Below are 20,302 nucleotides of genomic sequence, written 5' to 3' on the forward strand. Positions count from 1 at the left end.
TCCAGGCTCATCTAGCATCGCACGTTTTGGTATAATGCTTCCTATCCAGGCTCATCTAGCATCACACGTTTTGTTTTGGTATAATGCTTCCTATCCAGGCTCATCTAGCATCACACGTTTTGTTTTGGTATAATGCTTCCTGTCCAGGCTCATCTAGCATCACACGTTTTGTTTTGGTATAATGCTTCCTATCCAGGCTCATCTAGCATCACACGTTTTGTTTTGGTATAATGCTTCCTATCCAGGCTCATCTAGCATCACACGTTTTGTTTTGGTATAATGCTTCCTATCCAGGCTCATCTAGCATCACACGTTTTGTTTTGGTACAAGGTCTTGCTGGTCTTTGAGGTCAGTCTCATGAAACACTACGTCTCGTCTTTGCAGGATTATGGGAAACCAGCAGAAGCTTCTAGTCTTTGCTCTTTTGACCGTATCTTAGCCATGATACACGAGGTGGACTTGCATCTTCTTTTCCCTGCATCCAAATACATATAAATAGTTGATACTTGACCGGCCCATGCCTTTAATGGGGTCTTGTCTTAGGATGTCGCTGTAGGTCTAGACAGCGGCTTGAACTGCTAACGCCAGACCCTTCTGCATCACTAAACCTAGTTTTGTGCTCTTTCAACTATTGTTCTATTTGCCTTTTTGGTCATTTTCTTCTGGTTTGTATATATTATAAGGGTACGGCTATGCCCCAATCGAATAAACATAGCAAATTCCTGAGAGGGGGCATGGTGTTTGAGGGGCTACATCTCAAAAGCTATTGGACGTACTGAGCTGAAATTTGGCATGGACGGGTAGAACTGTCGCTCGGTGCTGAAATTTCAGGGCAAATAAAATTAGTAATTGTGAGTAATCTGAAATTTAATTTATCATTTTTTTTTTTTCTTCCATCTCCTGTTTGGTAAAACTGACACTTTTCTGCTATAGTATATGGGGCATTTCTGAGAAGGCATGGCTCAGGGTAGAGGACAAATTAGGACTTTGGGTGTGTTTTGTTAGGGAACTCTTGTTCCAGTGTAGGGCCTTTTGGGGTTCAGGTTATTCAGAAAGTTACAAAATATGACCCATTTTAAAGCTAGGGATTGTTAACTTGCTCAGTATGTGGCCTCCTGCAGGGGGTGTACAGTAGCTTCACTTGGGTGCACTAAGATGGCTGCCTTTTAGCCCGGATCCCGGTGCAGGCGTTAGCATCGGCGGGACGTGGCGGAGGTAGTGGGCATTAGCGGCTGGGGGACCCCCAAGTGAAGATGCGGAAAGCCCTGGGGAGGTGGCAGCCCTCCAGGTGAAGACTCCAGAAGCCCTGGATGGGCAGCGGAGAGAGAGCTTAAAGGCCGCCGCCCCCAGCTGAGGGTGCAGTAAAATAAACACAATACACTTAAATATTTTCTTTACATGTACCAGCGGGCCCGTAATGCCCCGCATGCTGGTACTTGTTGTTCTAATAGTACCAGCATGTGGGGGGGACTTGCGGGAACCTGTAGTTAACCTGCAAAAGACAATATTAGTCCATCTATTTTTTACACTACACTTTACACAACCCCGGCACCCACCGTCCTGGGTTGCCGGGGATACACCCACCGTCCTGGGTTGCCGGGGATACACCCACCGTCCTGGGTTGCCGGGGATACACCCACCGTCCTGGGTTGCCGGGGATACACCCAAGGCCTTAGTTTGCGCTGTGCAGAGGAGGACCCCTTTATTGGGGGGGAGGTCCCCAGCTTCCCATGGATCCACGGCCTGGGCGGGGTAATTCTTTGGCCGGGGGACCGAGTGAATGGGTTCCCATGGCTGTGGCATTACTCTCCCGCTAGAAAGGGTCCAGTGCTGGTTATGGATAATACAGGGGACCTCAGCGCTTTTTTTCCACTATATTTCCAAAGCCAGGACTGGCTCAGCTGACCCTGAGCTAGTTGTGCTAAATACAAGGGATCCTTACATCTTTTGTCCCATGTATTTTTGCAACCAGGACCAGCTGTGAAATTTTATTTTTTTATTTTTCATTTTTTTTAACACGGATGCATGGACTAATCTCGCTGATCCATCCATGCATCTCTGAATCTTTTATTTTTTCTTACGCAGATGCTTGAAAAACGAGTCTCGCTAGTCCGTACATGCAGTCAGCTATCTTTAGATCTTGCACGATAGTTCTTATGTCAAAAAGTGCTGTTTCAGCACCATATCGTGTCCTGGAGTGCCGGGGAGTGTTCAAGGGAAATCGTTCACTATATTGCATCGTGAGCACATCGTTCTGTGTGTAGGAGCCTTAAGAATCAGTTCAGGGCTGTGACTATCAGCGCCAGTGAGCCCCTCTGTCCCCCACTACTGCCCTGCTGCTTTCACTGCCCCCCGCAGCCCTCTCTCCCTCTGCACCCCGAAACACCCCCTGTGTCCTGTCTCATCCACCACCAGCGCTAGTCTACCATTTTATTGCCCTTCTCCCCTGCAGGTGGCCCGGTTTGCTGCTCCCATTCCTGATGATTAATAAATTATTAAAATTCAGTTCCATAGACCAAAATCCTTACGATTTCACATGTCACATTAAGGCTTCTTAAAAATGATCTGAAATTTCACAAAACCTACTGAGATTCTGCCACTCAAACTTGAAAAAGCAATGAAATTCTGACTTCTTAATGGACGTGTTCCTTGCACAATACAGATATGGTATGCCATCACACCCTGTGGTGAACTGCAGATTCAGCACTCTCACAGAATGAGATTCCTGTCATTCACAAAATGGTGGTGCTACTAATTCACAGAATTGTGTGCTCATTGGAATACACACATGCAGTCTATGCAACTAAGGTTTGAGCAGTTATGTAGCTCCCACATCCCACTCAGTCCCCACAATCTTCCCATTCGGTCACCACAACAATCTCTCCCTGGGTTCCAACATCCTTCTCATTCCATAAACCTATCTCATTCAGAATACTTATTTAGCTCCCTAATTACTAAAACGATCATACTCTGTCTATGCATGTACACCTTCTCCTATATGCCTCCATGCTGCTATATCTTCCCCAATCCCTACTGCTGTGTGGTCTCCTAACTGTGGTAGTCTCTATTCCCTCATCTGCACCAATCTGTCTTTTCCCCATCCGCGCCGCCCTGTCTTCCTGCATCAAGCCTTAATGGGACATGTGAAACTAAGGGTTCTTGTCTATGGAAAATTTATATATATATATATATATATATATATATATATAGTGATAGAGGCATTGGAGAAGTCTGGGATGGTATATATGTGTGTCCCAGATTCCTATCATATGTGTTTTAAAAAACCCCAGGAAAAGTATGTTATGCCAAACAGACCAGGAGTTGTCTGCTTTTGGTAAAAGCTGGATAATGGGTCCTGGGGGTGTGGATGTGAGAAAAGAGGGAGGGCTCCATCCACAGGCCATTCCAGGTGTTGGACCTTTCAGTTTGAGAGCAGGCTGATTAGTAGTTGCACCTGCAAGTGGTGCATATAGCTGTTGGTTCAGTGTCTCACATACGCTGATAGAACAGACACTGAGGTTTGTTCAGAGACACTGTGATATTTCAAAGGGCTGTGTTTGTGGTAAGGCAGTAGGCCCTGCCACTTGTAGAGAGGGAATAACCTGTCTAGTTAGTGCCCAGACGGGCTAGGATTTATTTTTATGTTTTGTTTATATTGCACAATAAAACTGGTTCTGCCCAGCTTGCATGAAAAACCCTGCACTGGAGTGCTGTTCCCTGGCTGCTGTGTGTAAGGAGATGTCCATCTACCCCAGGAGAGGGACTCCCTACCCCGACTATGTCAATATATATTGCACAATAAACATAGGAACTGGGGTGCAGGAAAATGGCAGCAGGTGCTCTGGACTGATGAGTCAACATTTAAAATATTTGGCTGTAACAGAGGCTGTTTGTTCGCTGAAGGGCTGGAGAGTGGTACAGTAATGAGTGTGCAGGCAGCAGTGACGCATGGTGGAGGTTACTTGCAAGTTTTGGGCTGCAGTTCAGCAAATGGAGTTGAGGATTTGGTCAGGATTAATGGTGTCCTCAATGCTGAGAAATACAGACAGGTACTTATCCATCATACAATACCAATAGGGAGGCATCTGATTGGCTCCAAATTTATTCTACAGCATGACAACTGTCACGATCAAGGCTGACAGGCTGCCGAGATCGCGGTCCTTACTGCTCTGGGCGCTCTGGCACGGGGCATCCGGCGGGTGTGCAGGGTCCTGGAGAGCGGCGCTGGGTACTGTGAGCCTCCACAGACTAAGGGCTTCCATTTGGAGGCAGGTGAGAGAGGCCGAGACTGGCAGCGTTTCCGCGCTGTGACCACTGGGTGCGGCCATCTTGGATTTGGGTCACATGTCTGTTTTGGTCCAATCAGGTTACAGCCTGGGCTGGGGAGGCTAGCAGCCAATCCTGCACTACCTGAGGGTACTAAAGGGCTGTCAAGAGGCTCTTTCACACCTGGTTCTCTGTGGTCCCTTGCTCCTTAAAGTGCCATAGCTCCAGTGTGTCCTTACAGCGTCACCTCTCAGCCTTGGTGCGGTCCTGCTCCTGTTACTGCCCGTCTCCTGTTTCCCGCTACCTGCTTTTTGCCCAGCCGACCCCAGATCAGTCAGTATATCATCCAATTTCAAACACTGGCAATGGAGCTAAAATGGAATGAGGAGGCTCTGATTTCTGCCATTGGAGTGGGCTGTCTGATCGTATAAAAGGCGACCTCTCCAAACAAGATCTTCCGGCTACTCTCAATGATCTTAGCTCCCTCTGTAATAAAGTGGACCTATGGTTTCGAGAACGGCGGAGTGAGAGAAGTAGGGGAGAACTTTTTAGATTCCAGCTGACCACTACTCCTACCACCCTCCCACATGAACCGCTGGGCGACGAGCCCATGCAGATTAATCGGGCTCGTCTCACTGTAGAGGAACGGCAAAGGTGCCGGCAGGAGAACCTGTGTATGTACTGCGGGGAGACCGGTCATCTGGTCGCTGCCTGTCCACGTCATCCGGGAAACTCCCAATCCTAACTTGTATCTGAGACACCAGGTTGGGAGTGATGTCCTCGTCTCCATCAAAGACTGGAAAAGCTCTAAAGTAATGGACATGGTAGATTCACAGTTCTAAAATTGTTCTCTCTCTCTCTCCTTGATTCAGGGGCTGCCGAAAATTTTATCACTGCTGAACTCGTCCAGAGATTTCGGATCCCTGTGTCTTCCCTTGATCATACAGCCATGTTCTCTGCAGTAGATGGTACCCAGATTATCAACTGAATCGTCTCTCTTCGTACACAACCTGTGCAGGTTCGTGTTGGGGCCCTTCACACAGAAACCATCCAATTCTTGGTGATCCCCAAGGCCTCACATGGGGTCATCCTCGGATATCCCTGGTTACGAAAGCATTCTCCCAACATTGACTGGGGCACCATGCGAATCTTGTCCTGGGGGGTAGCTTGTCTAGTGTCCTGCCTTCCTCAAATCAAGCCCGTTAAAGAAATTCACATTGCAACCACTGCTCCAATTCCCAGCCAGTACCTCTCTTTCTCTGACGTCTTCTGTAAAACGGGAGCCGATATTCTGCCTCCTCATCGGGAGTGGGATTGCCCCATTGAATTGATCCCTGGCAAAACTCCTCCACGTGGTCGTACTTACCCACGGTCTCTGCCCGAGACCAAAGCCATGTCAGCATACATCCAGGAAAATCTGCAAAAGGGGTTCATTCGATCATCGTCCTCACCAGCTGGTGCAGACTTCTTTTTTGTATCTAAAAAGGATGGAGGTTTGCACCCCTGCATTGATTACAGGGGCTTAAATGACATAACTGTCAAGTACCGCTACCCGATATGCCTCATTACCGAACTTTTTGATTTGAGTAAAAGGAGCTACTATTTTCACCAAACTGGATTTAAGAGGGGCATATAACTTTATTAGGATACGTGCCGGTGATGAATGGAAAACAGCATTCGATACTCAGGACGGTCATTTCGAATATCTTGTAATGCCCTTTAGTCTTTGTAACTCCCCTGCTGTTTTTCAAAATTTCGTGAATGAGATCTTCCGCGACTTACTATATGTTTCTGTGGTGGTTTCTCTAGACGACATCTTGATATTCTCCTCCATTATTGACAAGCATCGGTCTCAAGTCAAGGAAGTGTTTACCCGTCTACGTGAGAATCACATATACTGTAAAGCAGAAAAATGTGTGTTTGAAGTTTCCTCTGTTCCATTTCTAGGTTACATCATCTCAGGTTCCGGCCTTGAAATGGACCCCAAAAAGGTACAGGCTATTTTGGACTGGTCGCATTCAAATTCATTGAAGGCAGTACAAAGATTTTTCGGCTTCGCCAATAATTACCGAAGCTTCATCAAGGGATTCTCCACCCTCATGGCACACATTTCTGCCCTGACTCGCAAGGGGGCAAATCCATCTCAGTGGCCTCCCGAGGCTGGGACCGCCTTTCAACTTTTCAAACAAGCCTTCATTTCTGCTCCAGTACTGAGACAACCTAACATCAATTACTCATTTTTTCTAGAAGTGGACGCCTCCTCTGAAGTAGGCGCGGTACTTTCCCAGAAACTCGAAGATAACAAGTTTCATCCCTGCGGGTTCTTCTCTTAGAAATTTTCCCTAGCAGAAAGAAATTACCCCATTGGAGAGCAGGAATTGTTGGCTGTAAAATTAGCCTTTGAAGAATGGCGTTATCTTCTCGAAAGAGCTACGTTTCCCATCACCGTTTATACGGATCATCGGAACCTCCTATATTTAAAGAATATCCAGTGCCTGAGTTCTCGTTTGGCTCGGTGGGCAATATTCTTTTCTCGTTTCAACTTCACTTTGACCTTTCGCCCTGGCTCACTGAATCAAAAAGCAGACGCTCTCTCCCGTTCACTTTCCTTCGATGCATCTTCCGAAAATCCAAAGGGGACCCCAGTTCTAGACTGCAGAGCATTTGCTGCCACCCGCATTCAACCCCCTCCTGGGAAGACCTTTGTGACCCCAGTTATGTGCAAACAGCTATTGAAGTGGGCTCATTCTTCCCGTTTCTCTGGATACCTGGGCATACGTAAGACTTTGTGGAGTTTTTGCAATGGTCATTATGGTGGCTGCTATGAAGTCTGAAATTTAAAGATTTTATTTCCTCCTGTCCACAGTGCGCTCAGCATAAAACATCCAGACAAGCTCCAGCCAGCACGTTGCTTCCCCTGTCGATACCAACCCATCCATGGACACGCCTATTCATGGACTTTGTAACGGACTTAACTGTCTCCAACGGGTTCACCGCCATCTGGGTAGTGGTAGATCGGTTCTCTAAAATGGTACATGATATTCCCCTCAAGAAACTACCATCCGCTCCTGAGTTGGCCCAGTTATATGTCGACAATATCTTCCGTCTCCTTGGACTCCCGACCGAAATTGAATCCAGCGAGGGTGCAGGGTCCTGGAGACTGTGAGCCTCCGCAGACTAAGGGCTTCCATCTGGAGGCAGGTGAGAGAGGCTGAGACTGGCAGTGTTTCCACACTGTGACCACTGGGTGCGGCCATCTTGGATTTGGGTCACATGTCTGTTTTGGGTCAATCGGGTTACAGCCTGGGCTGGGGAGGCTAGCAGCCAATCCTGCACTACCTGAGGGTACTGAAGGGCTGTCAAGAGGCTCTTTAGTTGCCAGTGCAACGTCTATCACAGCGTATGCTGCGAGATAGTTCTCTGTGCTCCCTTGCTCCTTAAAGGGCCATAGCTCCAGTATGCCCTTACAGCATCACCTCTCAGCCTTGGTGCGGTCCTGCTCCTGTTACTGCCTGTCTTCTGTTTCCCGCTACCTGCTTTTTGCCCAGCCGACCCCGGATCTCTGAGTACCGCCAGCGTCTCCTAGCTTTATCTCGCCCTACAAGTGAACCTTTCCTTCATGAGTCATACCCCCTTAAGACAGGCTGCTTTCCAGTACCAACAAGCGAATCCTCACTCTCCATCTGACTCCACTCCGGGTCCAGGTGCACGCCAAGCCGTGACAACACCGACCCCAAACATACAGCCAGTTCTTAATGACATTATCGTCAGCCTAAAGAAGAAGAAGGAGTCCTGGAAGTAATGATATGGCCCCCACAGAGCTCTGATCTCCCCATCATTGAGTCTGTCTGGGATTACATGAAGAGACAGAAGCTACATCCACAGAAGATCTATGATTAGTTCTCCAAAATGTTTGGAACAACCTCCCTGCCGAGTTCCTTCAAAACTGTGTGCAAGTGTACCTAGAAGAATTGATGCTGTTTTGAAGACAAAGGGTGGTCACACCAAATATTGATTTGATTTAGATTTCTCTTCTGTTCATTCACTTAATAGTTTATTTTTATCAATTAATAAAATGCAAACCCTTCTATTTGTGAAAGCATTCTTACTTTACAGCATTTTTGCCACACCTGCCTAAGACTTTTGCACAGTACTGTACAATTAACTTTTTCCAACATCCAGAAAGAAAATATTTTTTACATTTTATCCATCTACGTTTTACCAGGAAATAATAATAAAAACAAAAACGCTTAGGAAAGAAATGGATTCCAATTCTTATTTGAGTAAGTAGGCAAAGCGAACGCCATTTTAATTAGCTAAATAATACAGTATACCCCTTGGCCAATTTAGAAGACTAAAAAGAAACTGCGGCGGTTTTGCTACCCGCAGATTTACTAAGGCCAAAACCGCTGCAAAACATACGTTCAAACACATTCTAGAACAGCGCTGTCATTTAGAAACCACCACCAAACCCTCGGGGTTTAGAACCCGCCATCAAACCCCCGGGGTTTAGAACCCGCCATCAAACCCCCGGGGTTTAGAACCCGCCACCAAACCCCCGGGGTTTAGAACCCGCCACCAAACCCCCGGGGTTTAGAACCCGCCACCAAACCGCCGAGGTTTAGATCCCACCATCAAACCGCCGAGGTTTAGATCCCACCATCAAACCGCCGAGGTTTAGATCCCACCATCAAACCGCCGAGGTTTAGATCCCACCATCAAACCGCCGAGGTTTAGAGGCCGCTGCTTAGTAAATTTTTCCCCGCCTGTTTTTATCTGCAGAGGTCTTTTGAAGGATAAATTGGTAGAAAGTTGTCTTGTGGAAGATAAAAAGGGAGGTCCAGTATTTGCTGGAAGGGAATTCACCGATGCGGGAATTGGTGTAATGCAGTGAAATATCCTAGTTTGGGCAGGAAAATGGTTGGTTGATTTTACTACTAATGCTGTGACCTGTAAAATTAACAATTTTTTTTTTTTTTTGACCTGTGATTCCCGCAATGTTATATGCGCTCTGGGATGCGAATGTGGTTTGCTGTAAATGGGAAAAAACCAAGAACGTTAAAAACTTGCATTTAATAGCATATATACAACATTAGTAAATGCCTACTCTCTTTAATATAGCGGTTCCTATTGCAGAATGTCTTTCTGTATGTTTTTTATTGCATTGGAACGATTGTTACCTGTGAACCGCAAACCTGGAACTGTTGTGGCTGGAATTTCCGGTCTTTGAAATACAAATGGGTTCCACCATGGTCTTTTCATGTCTGGTTATCAGGGATAAAAGCCTTAAGGTGGGTATCCACTAGACCAGAGGTTCTCAAACTTTGTCCTCAGGACCCCACACAAGTCACATTTTCCAGGTTACCCAGCAGGTGCACAGGTGTATTCATTATACACTAACACATTTTAAATGATCCACAGGTGGAGATAATTATATCACTTGTGATTCTGTGAGGAGACCTGGAAAACATGCACTCTTTGGGGTCCTGAGGACCAAGTTTGAGAACCTGTGCACTAGACTGTAACTTGGACGGTCCAAACGATATCGGTATCGTCCAGTGGGTATGTCGTCAACTACTAGCGATGTACGCTCCCGTTGGTCGTTGACTATATCTTGAATTGCCGGTACTTGCAGGGCGACCTGACTATATCGTCGGGTTCTGCAAGTACAGGGATGAGAAGGGGTGCTGGCACTGAACAATATCGCTAATATCGTTCAGTGTGGATGCTCATTGTCGTATACGACATTGAACCCGGCACTGCTGGGCAAACGCTAGACAATATCGCTCATGGAGCATATAGTCTAGTGCAATGGACGCCAACCTTAATTAGGGTGTGAGCTACTTTAGAAAAATTAAACCTCCTGAAGAGCTACTAAAATTGTAGAAAAAAAAAAAATCTGGCTAATAACCGAACAATTAAAGGTCATTTAATGAAGAAAAAAAAAAAAAAAAAAAAAAAAAAATATATATATATATATATATATAATTTTTTTTGTTATACAAAATAAATTAAATTATTACAGTGATATTGTTGTAGTTTGTACATAAAATTTAAGTACAGGCGCATTTCACTGTTAATTACCGGCTCCAAGGCGGTACGTGCAGTAGAGGAGCAACCGATATAGGCAGGGCTGCTGTGTGATATTTTTCTAGCAGGGCTGGGCAGGAGTCACTCGCTCCGTCGTAGCATGGATGTTGTGGGTGGAACCACGTGGATGCTCTTCAGGTGATTTGCTGTTATGGCGGCGGCAATTACCTGACGTGCTTCCTGTGGCTCCACTCATGGTGTTAACATCACGAGGAGGCACACATCAGAGGTCACTTCCTCCTACTTGATTCGGAAAAACTGCAGCTAGGTGAGCTACCAAAATGAAGACCCTGAGCTACCAGTTGGAGACCCACCTTTAGTGTTAGTAAGTCAGACCATCTGCATCCTGAGAAAGATATCGAGAAGTGTCGCTAACACCCTGGACAGTGGGCTGCGGAGTGTCCGGGACTTCTATGTGCCAATAGGTGCTTAATATGCCTGATCTCCTCCTACAGCCTTTACCTCCGAGATTGGTCTTAAATTTGTTTACTGTGTTTATTTGTTATTATTATGAAATGTTTTAGGCGTTTTTGTGCTTGTTTCTATATGAATAAACTTTATGTTCAATACTCTACTATGTATCTATTTTCTTCTCCTACATACCAACCATTGAAGCACAAAAGCGTTCTCCCAGACGGTGATGAGATGCACTACTAAGCCCATCTGGGAGTAAATTTTCAATTTGGATTTGTGTTCCTATTGCTCCTGTGTTCTGATATTTACCCTGCTGTTTGCTTCTGTCATTTATTGCGAGTCTCCTGTGTACTACCATTCCCATTGTTCCTGCAGTTTCTAGTGACCTGTATTTCAAAGTATTCCTGCGTTCCCTTGTCATGGTATTATCCTTAAGTAAATATTCATAATGTACTACAGGTTAAGTCTCCCATATCCCAAATGCTTGGGACCAGGGGTATTTTGGATATCAGATTTTTACGTATTTTGGAATATGTGCATACCATAATGAAATATCTTGGGGATGGGACCCAAATCTAAACCCAGATTGCATTTGTTTTATATACGCCTTATACACACAGCCTGCAGGTAGTTTTGCACAATATTTGTAATAATTTCATGCCTTTAAACAAAGTTTGTGTACATTGAACCATCAGAAAGCAAAGTTTTTCACTATCTCAGTCTTGCTAAAAAAAAATCTGTATTTAAGAATATTCTGTATTTCGAAGTATTTGGATATGGGAGACTCAACCTGTACTACATCCTGTGACTTGTGATAAACTGCACTCGGGGGTTCATGACACACTCCTAATTCACCTGTGCTATCCCTTCTCGCTCCTACCTCATCCCTGCTCTTCCCTCCCACTCCTACCTCATCCCTACTCTTCCCTCCCACTCCTGCCTCATCCCTGTTCATCCCTGCTCTTCCATATCTCATCCCTCCCACTCCTACCTCAGCCCTGCTCTTCCCTACCTCATCCCTGCTCTTCCCTCCCACTCCTACCTCAGCCATGCTCTTCCCTCCCACTCCTACCTCAGCCCTGCTCTTCCCTCCCACTCCTACCTCAGCCCTGCTCTTCCCTACCTCAGCCCTGCTCTTCCCTACCTCAGCCCTGCTCTTCCATACCTCATCCCTGCTCTTCCCTCCCACTCCTACCTCAGCCTTGCTCTTCCATACCTCATCCCTGCTCTTCCCTCCCACTTCTACCTCAGCCCTGCTCTTCCATACCTCATCCCTGCTCTTCCCTCCCACTTCTACCTCAGCCCTGCTGTTCCCTACCTCATCCCTGCTCTTCCCTCCCACTCCTACCTCAGCCCTGCTCTTCCATACCTCATCCCTGCTCTTCCCTCCCACTCCTACCTCAGCCCTGCTCTTCTCTACCTCATCCCTGCTCTTGCCTCCCACTTCTACCTCAGCCCTGCTCTTCCCTACCTCATCCCTGCTCTTCCCTCCCACTTCTACCTCTGCCCTGCTCTTCCCTACCTCATCCCTGCTCTTCCCTCCCACTTCTACCTCTGCCCTGCTCTTCCCTACCTCATCCCTGCTCTTCCCTCCCACTCCTACCTCTGCCCTGCTCTTCCATACCTCATCCCTGCTCTTCCCTCCCACTCCTACCTCAGCCCTGCTCTTCCATACCTCATCCCTGCTCTTCCCTCCCACTCCTACCTCAGCCCTGCTCTTCCATACCTCATCCCTGCTCTTCCCTCCCACTCCTACCTCAGCCCTGCTCTTCCATACCTCATCCCTGCTCTTCCCTCCCACTCCTACCTCAGCCCTGCTCTTCCATACCTCATCCCTGCTCTTCCTTCCCACTCCTACCTCAGCCCTGCTCTTCCATACCTCATCCCTGCTCTTCCCTCCCACTCCTACCTCAGCCCTGCTCTTCCATACCTCATCCCTGCTCTTCCCTCCCACTCCTACCTCAGCCCTGCTCTTCCATACCTCATCCGTGTGCTTCCCTCCCACTCCTACCTCAGCCCTGCTCTTCCCTACCTCATCCCTGCGCTTCCCACCCACTCCTGCCTCAGCCCTGCTCTTCCCTGCCTCAGCCCTGCTCTTCCCTCCCACTCCTACCTCAGCCCTGCTCTTCCATACCTCATCCCTGCTCTTCCCTCCCACTCCTACCTCAGCCCTGCTCTTCCATACCTCATCCCTGCTCTTCCCTCCCACTCCTACCTCAGCCCTGCTCTTCCATACCTCATCCGTGTGCTTCCCTCCCACTCCTACCTCAGCCCTGCTCTTCCCTACCTCATCCCTGCGCTTCCCACCCACTCCTGCCTCAGCCCTGCTCTTCCCTGCCTCAGCCCTGCTCTTCCCTGCCTCAGCCCTGCTCTTCCCTACCTCATCCCTGCGCTTCCCTCCCCTCCTGCCTCAGCCCTGCTCTTCCCTGCCTCAGCCCTGCTCTTCCCTGCCTCAGCCCTGCTCTTCCCTGCCTCAGCCCTGCTCTTCCCTGCCTCAGCCCTTTTCTTCCCTCCGTCTCCAGCCTTAGCCCTGCGCTTCACTCCCACTCCTACCTCAGCCCTGCTCTTCCCTCCCACTCCTACCTCAGCCCTGCTCTTCCATACCTCATCCGTGTGCTTCCCTCCCACTCCTACCTCAGCCCTGCTCTTCCCTACCTCATCCCTGCGCTTCCCACCCACTCCTGCCTCAGCCCTGCTCTTCCCTGCCTCAGCCCTGCTCTTCCCTCCCACTCCTACCTCAGCCCTGCTCTTCCATACCTCATCCCTGCTCTTCCCTCCCACTCCTACCTCAGCCCTGCTCTTCCATACCTCATCCCTGCTCTTCCCTCCCACTCCTACCTCAGCCCTGCTCTTCCATACCTCATCCGTGTGCTTCCCTCCCACTCCTACCTCAGCCCTGCTCTTCCCTACCTCATCCCTGCGCTTCCCACCCACTCCTGCCTCAGCCCTGCTCTTCCCTGCCTCAGCCCTGCTCTTCCCTGCCTCAGCCCTGCTCTTCCCTACCTCATCCCTGCGCTTCCCTCCCCTCCTGCCTCAGCCCTGCTCTTCCCTGCCTCAGCCCTGCTCTTCCCTGCCTCAGCCCTGCTCTTCCCTGCCTCAGCCCTTTTCTTCCCTCCGTCTCCAGCCTTAGCCCTGCGCTTCCCTCCCACTCCTACCTCAGCCCTGCTCTTCCCTCCCACTCCTACCTCAGCCCTGCTCTTCCATACCTCATCCCTGCTCTTCCCTCCCACTCCTACCTCAGCCCTGCTCTTCCATACCTCATCCGTGTGCTTCCCTCCCATTCCTACCTCGGCCCTGCTCTTCCCTACCTCATCCCTGCTCTTCCCTCCCACTCCTACCTCAGCCCTGCTCTTCCATACCTCATCCCTGCTCTTCCCTCCCACTCCTACCTCAGCCCTGCTCTTCCATACCTCATCCCTGCTCTTCCCTCCCACTCCTACCTCAGCCCTGCTCTTCCCTCCCACTCCTACCTCATCCCTGTTCATCCCTGCTCTTCCATATCTCATCCCTCCCACTCCTACCTCAGCCCTGCTCTTCCTTATCTCATCCCTGCTCTTCCCTCCCACTCCTACCTCATCCCTGCTCTTCCCTCCCACTCATTCCACATCCCCTGCTCTTCCCTCACACTCCTGCCTCATCCCTGTTGATCCCTGCTCCTCCATATCTCATCCCTGCTCTTCCCTCCCACTCCTACCTCATCCCTGCTCTTCCCTCCCACTCCTATCTCATCCCTGCTCTTCCTTATCTCATCCCTGCACTTCCCTCCCACTCCTACCTCATTCCTGCTCTTCCCTACCTCATGCCTGCTCTTCCCTCCCACTCCTACCTCATCCCTGCTCTTCCTTACCTCAGCCCTGCTCTTCCCTCCCACTCCTACCTCAGCCCTGCTCTTCTCTGCCTCAGCCCTGCTCTTCCCTCCCACTCCTACCTCAGCCCTGCTCTTCCCTGCCTCAGCCCTGCTCTTCCCTGCCTCAGCCCTGCTCTTCCCTCCCACTCCTACCTCAGCCCTGCTCTTCCCTACCTCATCCCTGCTCTTCCCTCCCACTCCTACCTCATCCCTGCTCTTCCCTCCCACTCCTACCTCATCCCTGCTCTTCCCTCCCACTCCTACCTCAGCCCTGCTCTTCCCTCCCACTCCTACCTCAGCCCTGCTCTTCCCTCCCACTCCTACCACAGCCCTGCTCTTCCCTCCCACTCATTCCACATCCCCTACTCTTCCCTCTCACTCCTGTCTCATCCCTGCTCTTTCCTCCCACTCCTACCTCATCCCTGCTCTTCCTTATCTCATCCCTGCTCTTCCCTCCCACTCCTACCTCATCCCTGCTCTTCCCTCCCACTCATTCCACATCCCCTGCTCTTCCCTCACACTCCTGCCTCATCCCTGTTCATCCCTGCTCCTCCATATCTCATCCCTGCTCTTCCCTCCCACTCCTACCTCATCCCTGCTCTTCCCTCCCTCTCCTACCTCATCCCTGCTCTTCCCTCCCACTCATTCCACATCCCCTGCTCTTCCCTCACACTCCTGCCTCATCCCTGCTCCTCCATATCTCATCCCTGCTCTTCCCTCCCACTCCTACCTCATCCCTGCTCTTCCCTCCCACTCCTATCTCATCCCTGCTCTTCCTTATCTCATCCCTGCACTTCCCTCCTACTCCTACCTCATTCCTGCTCTCCCCTACCTCATGCCTGCTCTTCCCTCCCACTCCTACCTCATCCCTGCTCTTCCTTACCTCAGCCCTGCTCTTCCCTCCCACTCCTACCTCAGCCCTGCTCTTCCCTGCCTCAGCCCTGCTCTTCCCTCCCACTCCTACCTCAGCCCTGCTCTTCCCTGCCTCAGCCCTGCTCTTCCCTGCCTCAGCCCTGCTCTTCCCTGCCTCAGCCCTGCTCTTCCCTCCCACTCCTACCTCAGCCCTGCTCTTCCCTACCTCATCCCTGCTCTTCCCTCCCACTCCTACCTCATCCCTGCTCTTCCCTCCCACTCCTACCTCATCCCTGCTCTTCCCTCCCACTCCTACCTCATCCCTGCTCTTCCCTCCCACTCCTACCTCAGCCCTGCTCTTCCCTCCCACTCCTACCTCAGCCCTGCTCTTCCCTCCCACTCCTACCACAGCCCTGCTCTTCCCTCCCACTCCTACCTCAGCCCTGCTCTTCCCTCCCACTCATTCCACATCCCCTGCTCTTCCCTCACACTCCTGCCTCATCCCTGTTCATCCCTGCTCCTCCATATCTCATCCCTGCTCTTCCCTCCCACTCCTACCTCATCCCTGCTCTTCCCTCCCACTCCTTTCTCATCCCTGCTCTTCCTTATCTCATCCCTGCACTTCAGTCCCACTCCTACCTCATCCCTGCTCTTCCTTATCTCATGCCTGCGCTTCCCTCCCACTCCTACCTCATCCCTGCTCTTCCCTGCCTCAGCCCTGCTCTTCCCTCCGACTCCTACCTCAGCCCTGCTCTTCCTTCTCACTCATTCCACAGCCCTGCTCTTCCTTCTCACTCCTACCACATCCCTGCTCTTCCTTCTCACTCCTACCACATCCCTGCTCTTCCTTCTCACTTCTCCCTCATCCCTGCTCTTCCTTCTCACTTCATCCCTGCTCTTCCTTCTCACTTCATCCATGCTCTTCCCTCCCACTCCTACCACATCCCTGCTCTTCCTTCTCACTCCTACCACATCCCTGCTCTTCCTTCTCACTCCTCCCTCATCCCTGCTCTTCCTTCTCACTCATGCCACATCCCTGCTCTTCCCTACCACTTCTACCTCATCCCTGCTCTTCCTTCTCACTCCTCCCTCATCCCTGCTCTTCCTTCTCACTCATGCCACATCCCTGCTCTTCCCTACCACTCCTACCTCATCCCTGCTCTTCCTTCCCACTCCTATTACATCCCTGCTCTTCCTTCTCGCTTCATCCCTGCTCTTCGTTCTCACTCATGCCAAAACCATGCCTACCTCATCCCTGCTATTCTTTCCCACTCCTACCTCATCCCTGCTCTTCCTTCCCACTCCTACCTCATCCCTGCTCTTCCTTCCCACTCCTACCTCATCCCTGTTCTTCCTTCCCACTCCTACCTCATCCCTGCCCTTCCTTCCCACTCCTACCTCATCCTTGTTCTTCCTTCCCACTCCTACCTCATCCTTGTTCTTCCTTCCCACTCCTACCTGATTTCTACTCTTACCTCCTACCTCCTAGTACTACCAGATCCCTATCCTTCCACATTATTGTAGTGTTTATTGTATGTTGAACTACAATCATGAAAGCATTAAAACAATATTCTGTTCGTGTTTTGGTGTCTATAGGTTATGATGCCCCTACGCCTCCCACGGCGAGAGTGCGTTAAGGAGAAGGGCTGACAAAGAGCCTCTGATTCAGATGTTATCGAAACGTTTCTGTCTTATATTGGGTACACTACCTCACTCTTGATCATCATCTTTTCCTATCTCTGCCATGAGCAGCTCCCAGGTGTCTTCTGAGATCCATGAAATTGTGTCATCTGCTATACAGAGTGTAAGTACTACTGCATGTAGGTCATTGACTTGCTAGAATATAAACATTAGCGAATTATAAGACAGGACTGTATGTACCAGACATACATAGGTCATGCCTCTATGTATAATGTATACACCAGCCAAACATAGGTCATGCCTCTATGTATAATATATACACCACACATACATAGGTCATGCCTCTATGTATAATATATACACCAGACATTTATAGGTCATGCCTCTATGTATAATGTATACACCAGACATACATAGGTCATGCCTCTATGTATAATGTATGCACCAGACATACATAGGTCATGCCTCTATGTATAATGTATGCACCAGACATTTATAGGTCATGCCTCTATGTATAATGTATGCACCAGACATACATAGGTCATGCCTCTATGTATAATGTATGCACCAGACATACATAGGTCATGCCTCTATGTATAATGTATACACCAGACATACATAGGTCATGTATATAAATGGGGAGAGGGATTACATCAGGTTGATAAAGAAGAGTTTAAATTAATTTGCACTATTGCTGCACCCAGAGGATATAATATAGAGACCTCTGTCTGTCCTATGTGATTAATACCGAAACTTCATCCAATAACAACATTATCACACAGGGATCCGTGCATCCGATAATTTGTATCCTTAACACATAACCTACTGGTACCTATTACCAGCACATCCACCCTTATATACATTAACCCATGTTAGTACATACTACCCTTACACAACACCCAACATCTCCAATATCTATAATGTACCCACACCTCACACTACATAGACACCCCCCACCCTATCCCATCAATGTACAATGCACATATATAGGGTGTAATATCTCCTTTCTATCCTGTCATTTATCCTCCGTATCCCCGCACAGCTATATGTACATACATTACATCCTATATATCTCCTTTCTATCCTGTCATTTATCCTCCATATCCCCGCACAGCTATATGTACATACATTACATCCTATATATCTCCTCTCTATCCTGTCATTTATCCTCCGTATCCCCGCACAGCTATATGTACATACATTACATCCTATATATCCCCGCACAGCTATATGTACATACATTACATCCTATATATCTCCTTTCTATCCCGTCATTTATCCTCCATATCCCCGCACAGCTATATGTACATACATTACATCCTATATATCTCCTTTCTATCCCGTCATTTATCCTCCATATCCCCGCACAGCTATATGTACATACATTACATCCTATATATCTCCTTTCTATCCTGTCATTTATCCTCCATATCCCCGCACAGCTATATGTACATACATTACATCCTATATATCTCCTTTCTATCCTGTCATTTATCCTCCATATCCCCGCACAGCTCTATGTACATACATTACATCCTATATATCTCCTTTCTATCCCGTCATTTATCCTCCATATCCCCGCACAGCTCTATGTACATACATTACATCCTATATATCTCCTTTCTATCCCGTCATTTATCCTCCATATCCCCGCACAGCTCTATGTACATACATTACATCCTATATATCTCCTTTCTATCCTGTCATTTATCCTCCATATCCCCGCACAGCTCTATGTACATACATTACATCCTATATATCTCCTTTCTATCCCGTCATTTATCCTCCATATCCCCGCACAGCTATATGTACATACATTACATCCTATATATCTCCTCTCTATCCCGTCATTTATCCTCCATATCCCCGCACAGCTATATGTACATACATTACATCCTATATATCTCCTTTCTATCCTGTCATTTATCCTCCATATCCCCGCACAGCTATATGTACATACATTACATCCTATATATCTCCTCTCTATCCTGTCATTTATCCTCCATATCCCCGCACAGCTATATGTACATACATTACATCCTATATATCTCCTTTCTATCCCGTCATTTATCCTCCATATCCCCGCACAGCTATATGTACATACATTACATCCTATATATCTCCTCTCTATCCTGTCATTTATCCTCCGTATCCCCGCACAGCTATATGTACATACATTACATCCTATATATCTCCTCTCTATCCTGTCATTTATCCTCCGTATCCCCGCACAGCTATATGTACATACATTACATCCTATATATCTCCTTTCTATCCCGTCATTTATCCTCCGTATCCCTGCACAGCTATATGTACATACATTACATCCTATATATCTCCTTTCTATCCTGTCATTTATCCTCCATATCCCCGCACAGCTATATGTACATACATTACATCCTATATATCTCCTCTCTATCCTGTCATTTATCCTCCGTATCCCCGCACAGCTATATGTACATACATTACATCCTATATATCTCCTTTCTATCCTGTCATTTATCCTCCATATCCCCGCACAGCTATATGTACATACATTACATCCTATATATCTCCTTTCTATCCCGTCATTTATCCACCATATCATTACATATATTATCCATATTACACCCCCAGACCCTACAGCTGGCGCCACACCCCCAGACCCTACAGCTGGCGCCACACCCCCAGACCCTACAGCTGGCGCCACACCCCCAGACCCTACAGCTGGCGCCACACCCCCAGACCCTACAGCTGGCGCCACACCCCCAGACCCTACAGCTGGCGCCACACCCCCAGACCCTACAGCTGGCGCCACACCCCCAGACCCCACATCTAGCGCCAGACCCCACAGCTAGCGCCACACCCCCAGACCCCACAGCTAGCGCCAGACCCCACATCTAGTGCCACACCCACAGCTAGCGCCACACCCCCAGACCCCACAGCTAGCGCCACACCCCCAGACCCCACAGCTAGCGCCACACCCACATTTAGCACCACACCCCCAGACCCCACATCTAGCGCCACACCCCCAGACCCCACATCTAGTGCCACACCCACAGCTAGCGCCACACCCCCAGACCCCACATCTAGTGCCAAACCCACAGCTAGCGCCACACCCCCAGACCCCACAGCTAGCGCTACACCCCCATACCCCACATCTATCACCACACCCACAGCTAGCGCCACACCCCCAGACCCCACAGCTAGCGC

The 20,302-nt window shown here is 48.9% G+C and overlaps 1 protein-coding gene across 2 annotated transcripts in view; it reads left to right on the forward strand.

Annotated features, from left to right (window-relative positions):
- LOC148508565 (anion exchange protein 2-like) overlaps nt 1-20,302 on the forward strand; it is a 414,596-nt gene that overhangs the window by 14,562 nt on the left and 379,732 nt on the right. For both annotated transcript variants that reach the window (XM_088444359.1, XM_088444360.1), the window contains exon 2: nt 17,066-17,273. In XM_088444359.1, coding sequence (XP_088300485.1) covers nt 17,214-17,273 — 60 coding nt within the window. In that variant the 5' untranslated portion in view covers nt 17,066-17,213. The remainder of the gene's footprint in view (nt 1-17,065; nt 17,274-20,302) is intronic.

Source organism: Taudactylus pleione, unplaced genomic scaffold (genome assembly GCF_031769625.1).
Source record: "Taudactylus pleione unplaced genomic scaffold, aTauple2 ptg000356l, whole genome shotgun sequence".
In the NCBI taxonomy this organism is placed as follows: Eukaryota; Metazoa; Chordata; class Amphibia; order Anura; family Myobatrachidae; genus Taudactylus; species Taudactylus pleione.